Raw genomic sequence first — 15,822 nt, forward strand, 5'->3', positions numbered from 1 at the left:
TAAAAATTTAAATTTAAAGAGTTTGTTTCCTTCAGAAACCAGGGATAAAAATAAAAATCAGATTACATAGTGTAATTGACCTGATGTTATTTGCTCTAGTCTTAAATCTTCACAACAAAGCCCATGTCAGTCTTGCCTCAGTGTGTATTCTCTAATCTTACAGAAATGATTTGGCTGAACTGTGCAATACATAAAACCTGCAATTCCTTTATCCTCTCATTTCCTGTGAATTTTTCTTAAGTTCCAGTGTTTACTTTTGTATTAAGCAAAATGTAGAACTCGGTGTTTTTGTTATTTTATCTACTAATATCCTGCATATGGGTGCTGCAGAGAGACAGTGCGCAAAGCTTAGCATGTTGAATATACTGCCATTTATACTGATACTATAAGCTTACAAAGAATTGATAATACCTAGGAAATGAGACACCAAAAATGCGTATTAAGTCCGAGGAAAGAAATTGCATATTTGCTGGATTACTTGAACTTCTGATGACCAAGAATGAGGATTAACTTCAGGTGTTTGAATTGAGAAATGCTTAGTGTTCAATTTAGCAGTTTGCCTGAAGCGCTGAGAGGTGTATTTTAATAAAGAAGTTGCTGAAATGATTTAAGACTGGAGTTAGCTCTCCTTGTGGAGGAGAAGATAAAAATTTTCTTGTCTGAAAGGTGTCGTTGGGGTAAAAGAAAATTGTTGAGGAAATAGGCATTAGCCTGACTTATTGGATGAGAATAAGGTTTTACTAGAAATCCTGATGGTATATCCACTAGTCAGTGGATATGAAATGAGCAGCTTGTTAAACCAAACTTGATCTAGTGAGCAGCAGGGCAAAGAGCAATGGATGGGTCGGGGGGAACCTGTAAACAACTGAATATAGAAGTAATAACACTACAGCTATTACACTAGAGGTTTTCTCACAAGATGGCATACATCTTAGATGTGTGGTTGCTGGAAGTTGCATGCTCTGTGCTGTTCTACTCATATGGGGATTTTTAAGGCAAAATCACTCTTCATAAATCAGAATGTCAGAGTCTGAGAAGCCTTCATGCCAAGAAATGAAAGGCATCCTTAGTTTAATGTCATTTTTCAGAAATGTAAATGAGCCTTTTATTTCAGGAGAGAGTAGATTAGGGCAAGTGAATGTTAACAGAAGGTTCCACAAAACTCAAAACATGGAAATGGGGACACTAAAAAAAAAACCACAGTCTTTAATGCAATCTGAACCTCATTTTTGATGTTAGCATGTGATATCAAGTTAGCAAAAGTCTGTTGAAGGGTGAAAGCCCACAAAGTGAAACAAATACTGCAGTTATCACAAGAGACTGCTTTTATGATGGCTGCTACTTTTTCCATACAGCCTTTGCTTTTAGCCAAAACTGTCAATTAAGCTAGAAAGCTCTAAGTGTCATTTTAAATCCTTTTTAGGCTATCAAGAGCATACTTAAGTAGACAAAAGAATCGGGGAAGTAGAGCAAATAATTACACTAGCCTTACTGCAATGTTGATATTTGTTTTAGCTTTAAAACAGATGAATAATATAGAGCAGATTTGGAGAGAGAAGTAAAGGGGAAACTGAGTGCTTAGTGTGAACTGCAGTCTTAGTGGTTCTGCCAGTTTCATGCATGCATGAAATAATACATATTAAGAACTGAAACCTTCATACTGGTAGCTCAACTGACTTAAGTATTCGCTGCAGGAATCAATTGCTCTTTTATTGAAAAAATATATAATTTAACAATAAATTATTTCTCTGAGCATCCATCTCACTATATTGTCACAAGATCTGGGTTGTACTTGGTTTAAATGTAAAATGAAGAGCTGCTAGCATCCTCAACCTGGCTGACCTAATTAGAGCCCTCCTCCTGTGTCCCGTAAAAGGAAAACTGCCTAAGACTCAGTGCCGGTGCTCTGACTAAATTGTGTACGCACAATGGCTGCACTTGCCTCATGCTGGCTGTTACGAAGTGAAAATTTAAGTTCATACTGAGCTGCTTAAATGGTACCACTGGGGATAAACCAAAAGCTTAACAGGATTCAGGCTGCACATGATACAGGGCTTGGAGTAGCATTTTGGTTTCAAAGGTCAACTGAGCTACTGCTTTCAGTCCATGTGCTCTCTGCAGGCAAAAGCAGACAAAGGGACAAGTGTGCAGTTGAACAGTTATTTCCTAAGGCTGATGATTCCTTCTGTAGTTTGAGGTGATGCCTGAAATGCTGGTGGAAATGGAGCAGGTAAGGCTCTGGATATTTGCATTAATGGGTTGCTGCCACGCTTTGATTACAGAATCTAGGGAAAAGGAAACAGGAAGGGAGAGAGAGAGAGAGTGAGTTAATTATACTTTAGTCCCTGCATTACAGTCTGAAATGTTAATTTTATGAGTAGTGCATTTATTAGTCACCCAGTGATGCATTATGTTTAAATAACTGTGATATGGTCTAGAATAAAATTTTTGTTTATCTATTCCATGAAATCGTAGTGTTCCACAAAGTGAGTGTAATACAGAAAATAGATAAGCTGGAATGCTACTGAATTCAATGTTAAAAAAAAAAAAAATAGACTGTCACCAAGGTAACAAATTACATATAGTTTTTGTAACTTACACTGGAGACAAAAATGTGAAGATATTTTAGAGGCCCATTTATGGGTCTAGGTTGTGCCTCCTGTGTTAATGCTTTCCCTATTTTCCTCTTGCTCTAAGCCTGGAAGGCAAAATTTCTATTTCCAGGTAGTTGCTTTTGTTAAGATGTCCAGTGGGCAATTTTGGTCTGTGTTGGGAAGAAGAGGTGTGACTTGAAATGTGCTTGGAGTTGTTACCTTAGTGCTGCTGAGCAGTTCAGTATTTCGCTGTAGATTTTTCTTCTGAATTTCAAGTTATGAATTACTGATTTTTTTTTTCAATAGAAATCTAAGGTTAGTGAAAGGGAATTAAATGTCCATAGCTTAGTACAAAGAAAAATAGGGCATCTGCATTTCAAGAAGGCCGAAATGGGTTTATATATGTATAACTTTGTCCTGCATATGTCAGTAGTTAGTCATAAGTAAAGGTTGCTTACAATGTGATTCTACTCAATTTTAGTAGACTTCCTGATTTCTCTTTATAGGAATTAACATACAGTTAGTATCAGCTGGTTTTCTCCCTTGATTACTAATTAAATAATTTTAATGAAGTCAAGCTGAAATATGTGTGTGAATAGCCAAATTAAGTCATGGACACTAATTATGTGCATCTGCTTAACTTTGGTTCTTTGCCTTTGTGTGAGTCAGATATAAAAAGCTTTGTGTACAGATTCATGTTACTTCCAAAGCTTGCATTTTTTTAAAAGAAGTACACAACTTGATCATCCTGTAAGCATGAAATGACATGTATAGGATGAGGACTATAATCACTTCTTGCTTTTTCAAAAGCAGCCCCCCTACTTTGCCATGGGCCATACCAGTTGCTTTTACACAAAAGCTATGGATAAAGACAAAGGGAAAATGCATGCAGTTTTCTACCATTCTAACAGGAACATTATGTGGTTTCTGTTAAGTTAGTGCCAGGGTTACACTAATGGCATTTCTTAGAAGCCAAATGAGATATTCTGGCCTAATTATGAAATTTCACTTTAGAAAAGGTGGGACCTGATCCTTCATGTGCACGGAAGGTCGCACACGGTTCTAGCGGTTGCTGGAGCATCTGCGAGTGCTGGCCGAGGCACCGTGGCCAGGGGCCTCTGCCCAGCGCCGGTGCCGCTCCCTGGGCAAAGGGTGCCCTGTTCCCTCCTGTCCGCTGGGGAAACCACGGGCTGGGGCTGCTCTTCGGACTGTCTTTACCGGGACCTGCACCCGGTGGAGACTGGGATTGCAGACTGTACGTGGAGAGCAGGGAGTGCCCGTCTGTCTGTGACCAAGGCAGCGCAGGTGCGTCACCATTTCCAGCGCGGGGCGCTCGCTGCTGGGTGCGGTCACAAGGCGCAGAGGAGCACCTGCACCTGCGCGCTCCGGCGCTGCGCTGCTCTGTGCGCGGGGGGGCTCCGGCCGCGACCCTCGCCGCTGGATGGGCCCCCCCGCGGGCGCGGTGGCTGCACGCGCTGCGTTACTGTTTCCCCCCGACCCAGGGTGCGCGGGGGAAGGGAGCCGGGGGCCCGGTCCCCGCCACCTCCCGTCCCACCACGAACCGGCCGGCCCCGTCCCCGCCCCCAGCGCGGCGCCCTCCCAGGCGGGCCGCGGCCGCCCCTTTAAACCCCGCTGGGGCCCCGCCCCTCCCGCTCCTCTCCGCCAATGAGCGCGCCGCGGCGGGAGGCGCCTGCGTCGGTCGCGGGGCCGCGGGCCAATGAGGGCGCGTCCTGCTGCGCGGCGTAGGGCACGTCCGGCCCCCGCTGCGCCAGGCGAGCCCCGCGGGCGGCCCCGCAGCAGAAGCAGGCCCAGGCCGCGGCCCCGCCGGGCCCCTGCCGCTACCGCCATGGTCGGTCGGGAGAAGGAGCTCAAGATCCGCTTCGCGCCGGGCCGCTGCGAGCTGGTGGAGGTGAGCGGTGGCGCCGGGCCGGGCCGAGGGGCGGGGTGCGGCGGGGCCGCGGGGGCGGCCGAATTTCCCTGGGTAGGGGCCGGGGCGGGTTCTGCTCTCGGCGCTCCGGGTCCCCGGCGCAGACCCCCGCGGTCGGGGCCCTCGGCGGCGTTGCGGCTCCTCGCGGCACCGGCGCGTTCGTTCCGGGCTCCGCGCTGTGGCGGGGCGGCCCTGCCGGGGCCCTGTGCGCGGGCCCCTCCCCGCGTACCCCCCGCGGTCGCGGCTTGTTCCCAGCAGCGTTCCGCGGCTCCGCGCCGCTGCGGCTGTGGGTGCTTGACGCGCGGGTTAACGCGGAGTAACTTTTTGTCAGCGTTGACAGGGATCCGCCTGCCAGCCCGGGGCTGCGGGGAGCCGGGGGTTCGCCTCGAGCTTTGGGATGCCGGGGCTGGATCAGGGCCCGGGCTCCGGGTGCCTTCCCTGGGGTGGCTTCGGTGCAGTCTGCGTGACCTGCTGGCTTCTGGTTTTAGTGGGCGCTCCTTAACACTGTTACTGAGTTCATCATGATTTTAGAATCGCAGAACGGTTTGGGTTGGAAGGGACCTTAAGGATCATGCAGTTCCCGCCCCCCCCCCCCCCCCCCCCCCCCGGGCAGGGACACCTTCCACCAGGGCAGGTTGCTCCCAGCCCCGTCCAGCCTGGCCCTGAGCATCCCAGGGATGGGGCACTCACAGCTGCTCTGGGCAGCCTGTGCCACTGTCTCACCGCCGTCATAGCAAAGAACTTCTGCTTACTATCTAGTCTAGATCTCCCCTCTTTCAGTTTAAAGCCGTTCGCCTTGTCCTGTCCCTACAGGCCCTTGTAAAAGCCCCTCTCCAGCTTCCTTGTAGCCCCTTCAGGCACTGGCAGGCCGCTGTAAGGTCTCCCCGGAGCCTTCTCTTCTCCAGGCTGAACAACCCCAACTCTCTCAGCCTGTCTGCACAGGAGAGGTGCTCCGGTCCTCTGAGCATCCTCCTGGCCTCCTCTGGACTTGCTCCAACAGGTCCATGTCCTTGTGCTGGGGGCCCCAGTGCTGGATGCAGCACTGCAGGTGGGGTCTCACCAGAGCTGAGTAGTCACCTTTGTCAAGTTTTTATGTAAAGCTTAAAAAGTACCTGTGCCTTGGTTTTCCCCTTGAAATGCATCATACTTTACTATTTTTTAAGTTATTTTTTGATAGTTATTAGCAGGTACCCTTTGGCTGTGGAGGATAACCTGTCCTGTGATGCCCTGTCTGGACTTTGCTAAGATAAAAAGTACATAACAAAAAAGAAAACAGCACTTGCGTGTTGTTGCATATGTTTTTCAGAGAAACATGGGTAGCCCTAAAAAATTGTAAACAAACTTGTGTTCTGAGGTCAAGTTGACCGTAAAGATAAAGCTAAGGTTTTAAAACATCATTTGTTGTAGTTTGTTATTTTCAGGAAACTCCAGATACTAATTTTCATTTAGTACTGATGGGAATAAGCTATCCTTTGCTTGAAGATTTAGGGTTGGGAACAGTGCACGTGCTGTGCTGGGAACTTTCAGCAATTGTTTTGGGAAAGACTGTTTCCATAACAAACCTCTGCATATAGTGTTATGGAGCAAAAGGTTTTTAACTTTAAGAGTGAAAGACAGAGAGTAATTTGGAAGTAACAAAGTGCAGTCAAAAAATAGTGGTCTATTACAATGCTGAATATCTAAGAATGCTAAGAAGTAACTGGGCTATATGAATTGCATAGTAGAGAGCATTTCCAAAAATTATAATAAATTATTGCAAATTGTACTTGAAGTGGTCAGGAAATCCAAGATTTATGGATTCTGCACACCCAAAGTTTTCTTCTGGACTGGCATGTAAGCATATGCTTTTATTTTTGGTTTTAGTGGGTCCATGTTCATGATACATGCAGAAGGAAAGCATGAAAGGAAAATAAAGATTGCACAGACGGACGTGAATCTTATGTTTGCCATCTTGAAAGCTTGATGGTCCAGTGAGTAGTGGAGGGGAATGAACTTTGAAGTGATGTACGCAACCATTTCAAGTACTGGAATGTGTGGTAGCTGAAGTAAAGCTTTAGTATGTTTTATAGATTGAGAGTTTAAATTATCAAATTACTTTAAGATGCATCTTGTAAAACTGAGCTGTAACTTGGTTTTGCTTACTGTTAGACTATTGTGTTGAATAACAATGAATTACTATTTTCTTTAAAAGTAAAATTCAAGTCTTCAGTTCTTACAGCCATTGTAGGTAGGCCCACAGTGAGTTGTATTGTATTGCTGCAGCTTCTAACAGGCACAGTCTATCCAAAATCTCTTGTTGCAGGTTGTGGACCCTAAATGTTACATGTTTTGGGTCCGTTTTCAGAAGCTGTTATTTCCCTGCTTTCAAATTTTGCATGTAGTTATCAGATTTTGAGTGAACTTAAAATTCTCTCTTCATTACTGGTTCGGTTTGTTTTCCCCTTTGGTTGTGGAAGTGAATGAGTTTCCCCTTTAAGTTTTGTTTTTGTTGTCTTCAAAAATATGTTTTAATACTTAACTAGGTACAGTATTGGTGCTCCCAGGTTCTTGTATTCCGTGAGACACTCCATAACACTTGTGGGGCAATGAAGGCTATTTAATACAACAGCTCTGCCTGTAGCCTTGCATACTTTGTAAGAAAAAACAGTAACAAATAATAGTAGAAAGAAAACTTTTCCTCTTCTCCTTTCCCTAGGAAGATGTTGATATTCCCAGTAGGCGAGTTTTGATTACTGGTGCCACGGGACTTCTTGGCAGAGCTGTGTTTAAAGAATTCAATGAAAATAACTGGAATGCAGTTGGCTGTGGATATAGGCGAGCTCAGCCCAGGTTTGAACAGATTAATCTTCTGGACTCTATTGCAGTTCATGACATCATCCACGATTTTCAGGTAAGTTTCTGGAGTATGAAGTAGATGGAAAGGGTACGTTACACATCTAGTAATCAGTTAATAGCACTGTTCTGATAACTGAGTTGATGTGGCTTTGGTGGGGCTAATGCTGTGGCAGAGCTCTAAAAAATGTACAGCTGCCTGTTCTGCCACGTCTGGTGTTTGCTCTGTAGCTACAGATAGTTCTGAACTTTGCTATCAGCACCATAGACAGGCACATAACAGGTGTATGTGCCAGCACATTTGCATTGATAGTTGAAAAAAAAAAAAGATAAATGTGAGTTATTGATGTGAAGCACTTCTTTGGAAGTTGAAGGGTACTTGAATACAACAGCAGTGACTCTGTCTGGCGTGCAGTGCAGTAAGAAGTCCATTGTTTTTTCAGTCTAACTTGCAAGAGGAATATGTAAAACCTGAAATACATTTATGAAGGGCGCCATTCTATAAAATGGCTTTAAATACCTTGTTAATAGTCTGCATATGTCAAATAAGCCATGTGTCAATGTCTTGTCTATAAAAATTTTAAGTATCATTGTGTGTTTGTGTGAGATATATCTTATATTATTATATTTTATATTATTCTACAGAGTTAAAAAGAAAAAAACAACAGCCTCAATCTTGCTGTAAAGTCAAAGCTACTGAAGATCATAACTGCAAAATTAATGATCTGGTTTTTTTGTATCTTGAAGCAGCGTGGTTCTATTTTACTTCCCAGGGAAAACATGCTCGTCAGAATGCCATGATTAAAAATAATACTACTGCATTTATTGCTTTTCAGAACTTACTGAAATGCCTTTTTGTTTGAAGGGAGTTCATAGCTAGAGTTAGGGTACAACTGCAATCTCCTGACAATGTTTGTTGTTTAAAATTAGTCTTTAATTTTCAGCCTCATGTTATAGTGCATTGTGCTGCTGAGAGAAGGCCAGATGTTGTAGAGAGTCAACCAGATGCTGCTTCTCAGCTCAATGTGGCTGCTTCAGGGAACTTGGCAAAAGAGGCAGGTAAGACAGTCAAATGGATTTGGTTTCTTGCAAAAATACCACATTTATTTGTACAGGGACATAAATAAGAATAAGTTACTGAAAGTGCTGAATGTCATTTGTGTGATCAGTTTGCTGTCGATCCGTTTTCCATAAGGGTAGCTTGCCTGTCTGTTTGACGGTGAGCAGACAGTGCAGTGCAAATGAATGGGGCTAGAAGATGAGCTCCTTTGGAGTTTTGTTTAAAGGTTTATTGGGATTTCAAACAAGGCATGAATTAAAACAGGCGGTGTATAAACATTTTCATTCTAGCTGGAGTTGGAGCTTTTCTGATCTACATCAGCACAGACTATGTATTTGATGGAACAAGCCCTCCTTATAAAGAGACTGATGTACCAAATCCCCTCAATTTATATGGTAAAACCAAACTGGAGGGTGAAAAGGCAGTCCTGGAAAATAATGAAGGTAAGAATATGCTCAGATTTTTAATAGAGGCTTTCTATTTTTACTTACTTGTATATTAGCTTAATAGAGTCATAAGTCAGTGGTGAAGTTGCAAAACCATGGAAACGAGATTCAGAAAAGAATGTGCTTAGGAGTCAGTCTCCTTACTTATAAATGATTCCTGTTGCTTATAGGTTAACTAAAGCTTTATTTCTTATTTTTTCCAATCCTTGTTTGTGTTCCTAGTTTCTGCTGATGGACTTTCACAAGCCTTTGCCTATTGTGAATCAACTATTCTTAAGGAAAGATAAAAGCATCAATATATTGCAATGGCACAAGCTTTATGACACTTAATGTGTAGTTGCTGTTATTTACAGGGATGCATTGCAATTGTTCTAAATGTATATTTATTTAAAGGGAAAACCAGACTTGCAGTTCAGTAATAATGCAGATAAAATCAGCATAGGTTTTTGTTGTTACTCTTTTGGTTTTCTTGCTGAACTCGTGTTTTGCTCTTGTTACATAAGCCAACAAGCCATCTATTTTACTTTAACCCACCTACCGTACCACACACGTCAGGTTTCTGCTTGTAATACTTCTTAAAGTGTTAGTGACATATTCCTTGTTTTAAGCAACTATTTTTTTTATTTATTATTTAAAACTTTTCTTAATTAATGTTGACATTCCAAATAGACAAACACAGTTTTAAAAATTCTACTTGCTAAGAAAAAAAAAAGCTTGGGACTGGACATGTTCCCTTGCACTGACAACTTGCTTCTTGTATAAAAGAGGTTTGGTTGTTTCTAGTTAGTATTCTGTCAGTTTCCACTCACATATTATAAGGAAAGAAGCACCTCTGTTTTCTAGAAGAATTTGAAGAAAATAATCTTGGTGCACTTGCAGAAGAGGCTTCTGGTCTGTCAGTGTGATACTCGCACTGTGATTCTGTTCTGCCTAACCAGAGAACTGAGCAATTGATAAATTAGTGTGATGGTCTTTCAGTAAGTAAGTATATATGATGTGTCAAAATGATAGGCCTTAATGTAGGGTTGTCATTACTAGTAAGAAACAGACTTTCCAAAAGATACTTTGATAGGAAAAGTCTTACTTCAGTGAAAATCAATTTAAATATTGCAATATCATCTCTGAATTTGACTGTGATGCTGTTTGCTGCCTCCTCTAGATTGGTAATGAAGATAAGACTGCACCACATTCAAGTATGTGTGGGTATCTTGCTAGATCCTTCCCCCAGCTCAACACCTCACTTCTGTTTGTTGACCTCTTCGCGTATGACCTGTCAGGCAGTAGTGGGTTGCAGCAGTGGTATTATTAGCGGAAGGATTTTTGAGATTGTGCTGAGTAAGATGCTTGAAAATGTAAATCCTGTTGTTTCATACCAATATAAATATTTTACATGTATTCCAGCCATGAATTTGCTGGTATTGTGTAGGTAGAATTCAGTCTATCAAATGTCTGCAGATGCATGAAAACTTCCCTATCCGTTTCTCTTGTATAATGTAAGAATCTCACCAATAAATTGGGGGGATTTGCATGTTTTTTAAAAAAATATATTTTACTTTGGTTAGGAGGGGATACAAGTTAGATTTATATTCATGCCTATAAAACTAAAGAAGTTTCAGTAGGTCTTTTGAGCCATTGGTAATGAAGCTAATGCTCTCTGAGAACACAAGACAGGCAGTCTTTTTCTCAAATAATGAATACTTCTAAAGATACTTAAAAAAGAGATATTTCAACTACTGTTTAAAGAGATGAGGGACATATTTGCTGAGTGACCAAATAGCTGTTTTTAGAGCAGCAGGAAATCAGTGTCATATTGAACTTCTTATTGTATTTGTTTTTCTTGTACAAGTACTTCTTTCAGTTTACTTTTCTGTGAGAATAATTTGTGTGTCAGCTTTTCCTTTTTGTCTTTTTAATAGCTATAGCATTGTCCTACAAATCTTTATGAATTGCAATGATTTGGTGACTTCCTCTTCTCATTTCAGGACTGATTTTTTTTCTTTTCTTTTCTTTAAGCTAAAGTATCCATATTGCTTGTAATGAATTTGTCATAGCCTTCTTGGATTTCCCCTCAAAGAAGCCTTTTGAGTCTTCATGGCTGAGATAGACTAGTACGATGTATTCCATTGTAAAACGTCTTTCTCTTTGCGCTTGTTTACTGTTAGTTTAATTTCTCAAATCACTATTTGAAATCTAATACTGTTTACTGCTGCATTCTGTGAAAGTATTCCTTATTTGTCAAGCATTTTAATTATTCGTTCCAAGGTTCATGTCTTTTTTTCCGGTAAATAATACCCTCCTTTATGCAGGAGGCTTCTGCATGCTGGGTGAAAAATCTCTTGTCTGTAATTGCTGGCTGAATATGGTGATTTGTGGTTGGTGGGAGTTTTGTTCTTGCTCGTACCCAGGGAGGATGGGGAGCACTGGAGTAGCTGCATAGTGCAGTTGCTTTTTAAATTTTTGTTCTAACCCAAACAGGCCTTTTTTCTCTTGCAGTGCTAATGAGAGCTTGTTAACTTTCTGGAAATCAATGGCATAAATGAAAATAAGTTTATATAAACATAGTGTTTATAAACTGTTTTAATTGATAGAAATTGAAATTATATTCTGAGGGCAAACATATTAATTGCATTTTCTTTGTGATTTGTAGATGCATAATATCGCCAACATATTTCTTAACACTTCCAAAACACTTTTCAGGTTATGCTTCATACCCATTTATAACAATGTTAATACTTTTAAAATATTCTTTTAGGTGCAGCGGTACTTAGGATTCCTGTCTTGTATGGAGAGGTAGAAAGACTGGAAGAAAGTGCTGTGACTGTTATGTTTGATAAAGTGCAGTTCAGTAATAAATCTGCCAACATGGACCACTGGCAGCAAAGATTTCCTACTAACGTCAAGGACGTAGCTACTGTTTGTAGACAACTAGCAGAGAAGAGAATGCTGGTAAGAATGTAGAGAAACAAGCCTCTTCAAGATAAAAACAGTTTGAGTTCTTGGCTTGGTTTCTGAACAACTGAGAACTGCATATAACCTGCATTGGTTTTTGCATTTCTGGAACACTGCGGGGGGAGTAAAGAACTAGCTGTAATACTAGCTGTATTTTCACATGACTGTGGATATTCTGATACTTGAAACAAAAGCAAGCGAAGTGATGGGACAGATGCTTCTGAGAATTGTCATGTGTCTTGCTAGTATAGAGGAGAGAAATGCAAATATCAAACTTACTCTAATACGCTTTTTACAAATTGCCATTTTTGGACTAAAAAAAATAATCCATGGTGGTTGGATGTCATTTTCAAAGATGCCCTTGTTTATTGTATTAAGAACAAGGAAGTGGCAAAAACAAGCCACTGGATTTGAATATTTTATTGTGCTTATGCACCACAGCATCTTCAGATTACCACCTTTGCAAGGTAACAAAGCCAACCAACTGCCTTTAATTTTCATACATGTAACTTGGAAAAAGGTGGACCATGCACATACGGTGGACGCAGCGCAGTCAGTTTGATTGGGCTCGTACATGGTTTGCAGTTTAACTTTCAAAATGTGTGGTGCCTTTTGCATTTGTTTTTGAATAGTGAATAGTTCAGAACAGCCAAGTTGCTCCTCCCCAGCTGTCTGACCTTGGTTGCTTGGTTCACTTGCTCCTTTCCCTCCTGTTAATTCTACAGAATATAAGCTGTTTGTGAAAAGCCAGGTCAAATTCATGTAACACCGGTTTTCAGTTTCAACCCCTAGTCAGGTGTTCCCTGAAAATGCACGAGATGTTTCTAGAACATCGGTGAGGTCCTGTAACGTGCCTTTCAAGGTGGGGTCTTGCTGGAGGATTGTTCTGCACAATTCTTGCCCAGGATTTAGTCTGAGGGCTGGCTAACTGCTTTATTTCACCTGTGTTTCCTGTTTCTTCTGTAGGACCCATCAGTAAAAGGAACATTTCACTGGTCTGGCAATGAACAGATGACTAAGTATGAAATGGCATGTGCAATTGCAGATGCTTTCAACCTTCCCAGCAGCCACCTGAGACCTGTAAGTGATGTGGTGTTCCACCTGTAGAAAGGTGGATGTGCTTTGTTGTTTCAAGCAGTAGGTCTCACACTAACTATACAAATAAGGTTCCTCTTCAGGACATCTGTGTATGTCTGGCACAGCAGATGTGTTGCAGAGGGTGCTGTCTGGTATCTAACTTGGGAAAACAACAGCTGCTTTGACCCGCTGAATTGCTGAATTACAAAACTTACCCAATCGGTCAGTAATCAGTTTCATAGTCTGTAGTGTAATGGTATTTCTGCAGAACAGTTCCCTTTAGTCATGAGTAAGTCAGTACTTTTTGTTGTATTTTCATCCTTTAAAAAGCTTGCAGATTCACAGTATATTAATTTGAAGGTGGGAATCTGTAAGAACTTGTCAATGTCCAGATTTGTCTCTGAATAGATGCACTTAAGAACTTCGGATCATTTATTGCTTTGCTTAAAACACCTGTCCTGCAGTTTTTATTGACACTTAAGAGTACTCTTAAAGGCATACTGGTAAAGTTGTGAGAACATAACATGTAATTAAGACTTTATATCCAAAATAAATTCCAAGGATTCTGAATTAGTAAAGGCTGGAGCTGAAATGTGGCTTGGAAGATGGAGAGAAAAAGAACGGCAAACACTTAAGTTAGTCTGATTTTTTTCTGCCCAGATCTATTTCTCTTCAGGTACGTTGATCCAGACATGATTCTGTCAACATTTTAGAGCATTTTTTACCTTGTGATTTTGGTTATAGGGTGAAAATAGGAGTAAAATGCAGAAAAGAATAAATGGTGAGAGTAATTGAGAAGTTAAATTTCCCATTGCTCTGCCTGACATCTCTTACACTGCGATGAAGTTAACCATAAAAAAAGCAAAGAAACAAAGAAAAAGATCCTCCACCAAGTAGTTGGAAGGAAGGAGGGGAACATAGCTGTATAGAAAGCTATGAAGGAAAACGTCTAAATGAGCTTATGTAAGAAGAAATATTTTGCTGTCATATCAGCTTACTTCTTGGTGTGTTGGGGTTGTTTTCTGTTTATTTTTTAGATTACTGATTGTCCAGTTGTGGGTGCTCTTCGTCCGAGGAATGCTCAGCTAGACTGCTCCAAGTTGGAGATGCTGGGGATAGGTCAGAGAACACCGTTTCGAGCTGGGATCAAAGAATCACTTTGGCCTTTCCTTGTCGACAAGAGATGGAGACAGACAGTCTTCCATTAGTTTGTAACTTTTTTAGTAAAAGTATGTTATGTGGCACTTTTTTAAAAGAAGAAAATAGTTTTGTATGAGTGTTCTTAAATTGTGACATTTATGAGTTTTCATTTAATCAGGTAAACATAAGGTCTTGCACTAGTGGAATTATTAGCCTAAAAAAAAGTTCAGTGACAGAAACTGAGCCTATTCAACGTCATGGATCTTTCCTTCCGTTCGTACCAGTCTAACTTCATGTCTGTTCCTAGCGGATTATGGTTCTTAGTAGTAAGTACCATTTGATGCTAAGAATGACTCATCACTTGTGTACTTACTTTTGGCTGAAATCTGTTGTTGATGCTTAAGGTCTGTGCCATTGTTGTATATACCATTTCTCTTCATTAAAAGACATTGTCAGTTACTTTGTCACCAAAAATCATGAGGTTTTTGTTTTTAACTTCTGAAGGTGGTGTTCTTATCAAATTAAACTGAAGTAGGAATCGTTAAATGTTTGTTTTGCTTGAGCTCTGATCAAAATGTTTTTTAAAAAAGTGAAACTTTATTTTTGCAATTATCAAGTGTACTTTTTATGCTTGAAATATTTTCAGAATGTTCTGTAACTTGAATGCCTGCAGCTTCATATTTGTACAGTAAGTTGTATGCATTTGTTTTAATGGTGACATACAAAAGCTAGAAAAGGGCTGGGAGGGTAGGGAACAAATAGTTTTGACCTGGGGTGTTTTTTTGGGGGGGACTGGAGTTGGAGGATTTTTTTTTTTTTTCAGTTGGGGTTTGTTTGGGTTTTTTTTGTAGAAGCATGTAATATCTTCATCTTTCTCTTTTTTGGGGGGCAGTATTTGGGATCGGCGAATTTAATGGTAAGGAAGATGTTTGTTAGTCAACACTGCAGCTTCTTTTGCACAGACTGCCAGATCTTGCACTGATGTAGCTTGTTCTGGAACAGCAAAGCACATGTGTTGAGGGTTTGCACCATAATAATGTAACCACAATAGTCTAATATAAGCAAATCTTTAATCTGCTTAAGTCTAGTCCTTAAAGCTGGACTCAGTAGCTAGGCAAAGTGGAGGCGGAACATGGTTTGTAAATTGTAGCTGCCTTCTGAAGTTCTAGAATCAACAATATAAATGTTCTGATATTGCCAGCGGATTATTAGTAAAACTGAGAAAAGTTGCATTTGGATGATCATATATTTTTCTGTGGTTGAAAAGAAGGGGGATGGGAAAAGGTTTAGCTTTAGATTTAAAAAAAAAAAGGGGAGGGGCCCCCACAAAAATAGACCTACTGAAGATCTTCTGAAGGTCAGCTTTACATCCAGTTATTTAATTTCCAACTGTCATATGCTAAGAGTTCATAATCTTGATTTGCTTTTAGTCTGAATTCCTGATATACACGTGGTAACCTATCTCCAAAATTACAATAAATATATATTGCCAGCATGAGAAACAGTTGTTGAGTCTTTCTTTACCATCAGGATTTATCTTAATCATAAATATTTGCAATTTTTCTTGAAATGTGTGTGCCTTTTCAGTGATTCCTGCCTCCCCATTCAATTAACTATTTCCAGAGTTAGATTACGTTGGATCAGTGTTTCTCTATCGGTGTGCCACTGCCTTGGGGCTATGATAAATGTACACACACAAAAAAAAAAAAGCTTCAGAAGTTTTTGAAAATACGAGCCTGAAACATCCTGAACCTTAGTGCAGGAAGATTCTGAGTACATCCCTTGTGCTTTCAGGCA

General features: G+C 41.0%; 1 protein-coding gene across 2 annotated transcripts; it reads left to right on the forward strand.

Moving 5' to 3' along the window:
- Positions 1 to 116: 116 nt before the first annotated feature.
- On the forward strand, positions 117 to 15,527 carry MAT2B (methionine adenosyltransferase 2B). Of its 2 annotated transcripts, none has more exons than XM_040603280.1 (7): positions 117 to 2,230; positions 7,217 to 7,411; positions 8,298 to 8,412; positions 8,704 to 8,856; positions 11,612 to 11,805; positions 12,775 to 12,888; positions 13,923 to 15,527. In XM_040603280.1, exons 1-7 carry the CDS (start codon positions 2,201 to 2,203, stop codon positions 14,091 to 14,093), a joined length of 972 nt encoding a protein of 323 aa, XP_040459214.1. In that variant the 5' UTR covers positions 117 to 2,200; the 3' UTR covers positions 14,094 to 15,527. The 2 variants fall into 2 exon arrangements, with proteins under 2 accessions (XP_040459214.1, XP_040459213.1); XM_040603279.1 differs by lacking the exon at positions 117 to 2,230 and adding an exon at positions 4,337 to 4,503.
- The last annotated feature ends 295 nt before the right edge of the window (positions 15,528 to 15,822 follow it).

This window comes from Falco naumanni, chromosome 8 (genome assembly GCF_017639655.2).
Source record: "Falco naumanni isolate bFalNau1 chromosome 8, bFalNau1.pat, whole genome shotgun sequence".
NCBI lineage: Eukaryota > Metazoa > Chordata > Aves > Falconiformes > Falconidae > Falco > Falco naumanni.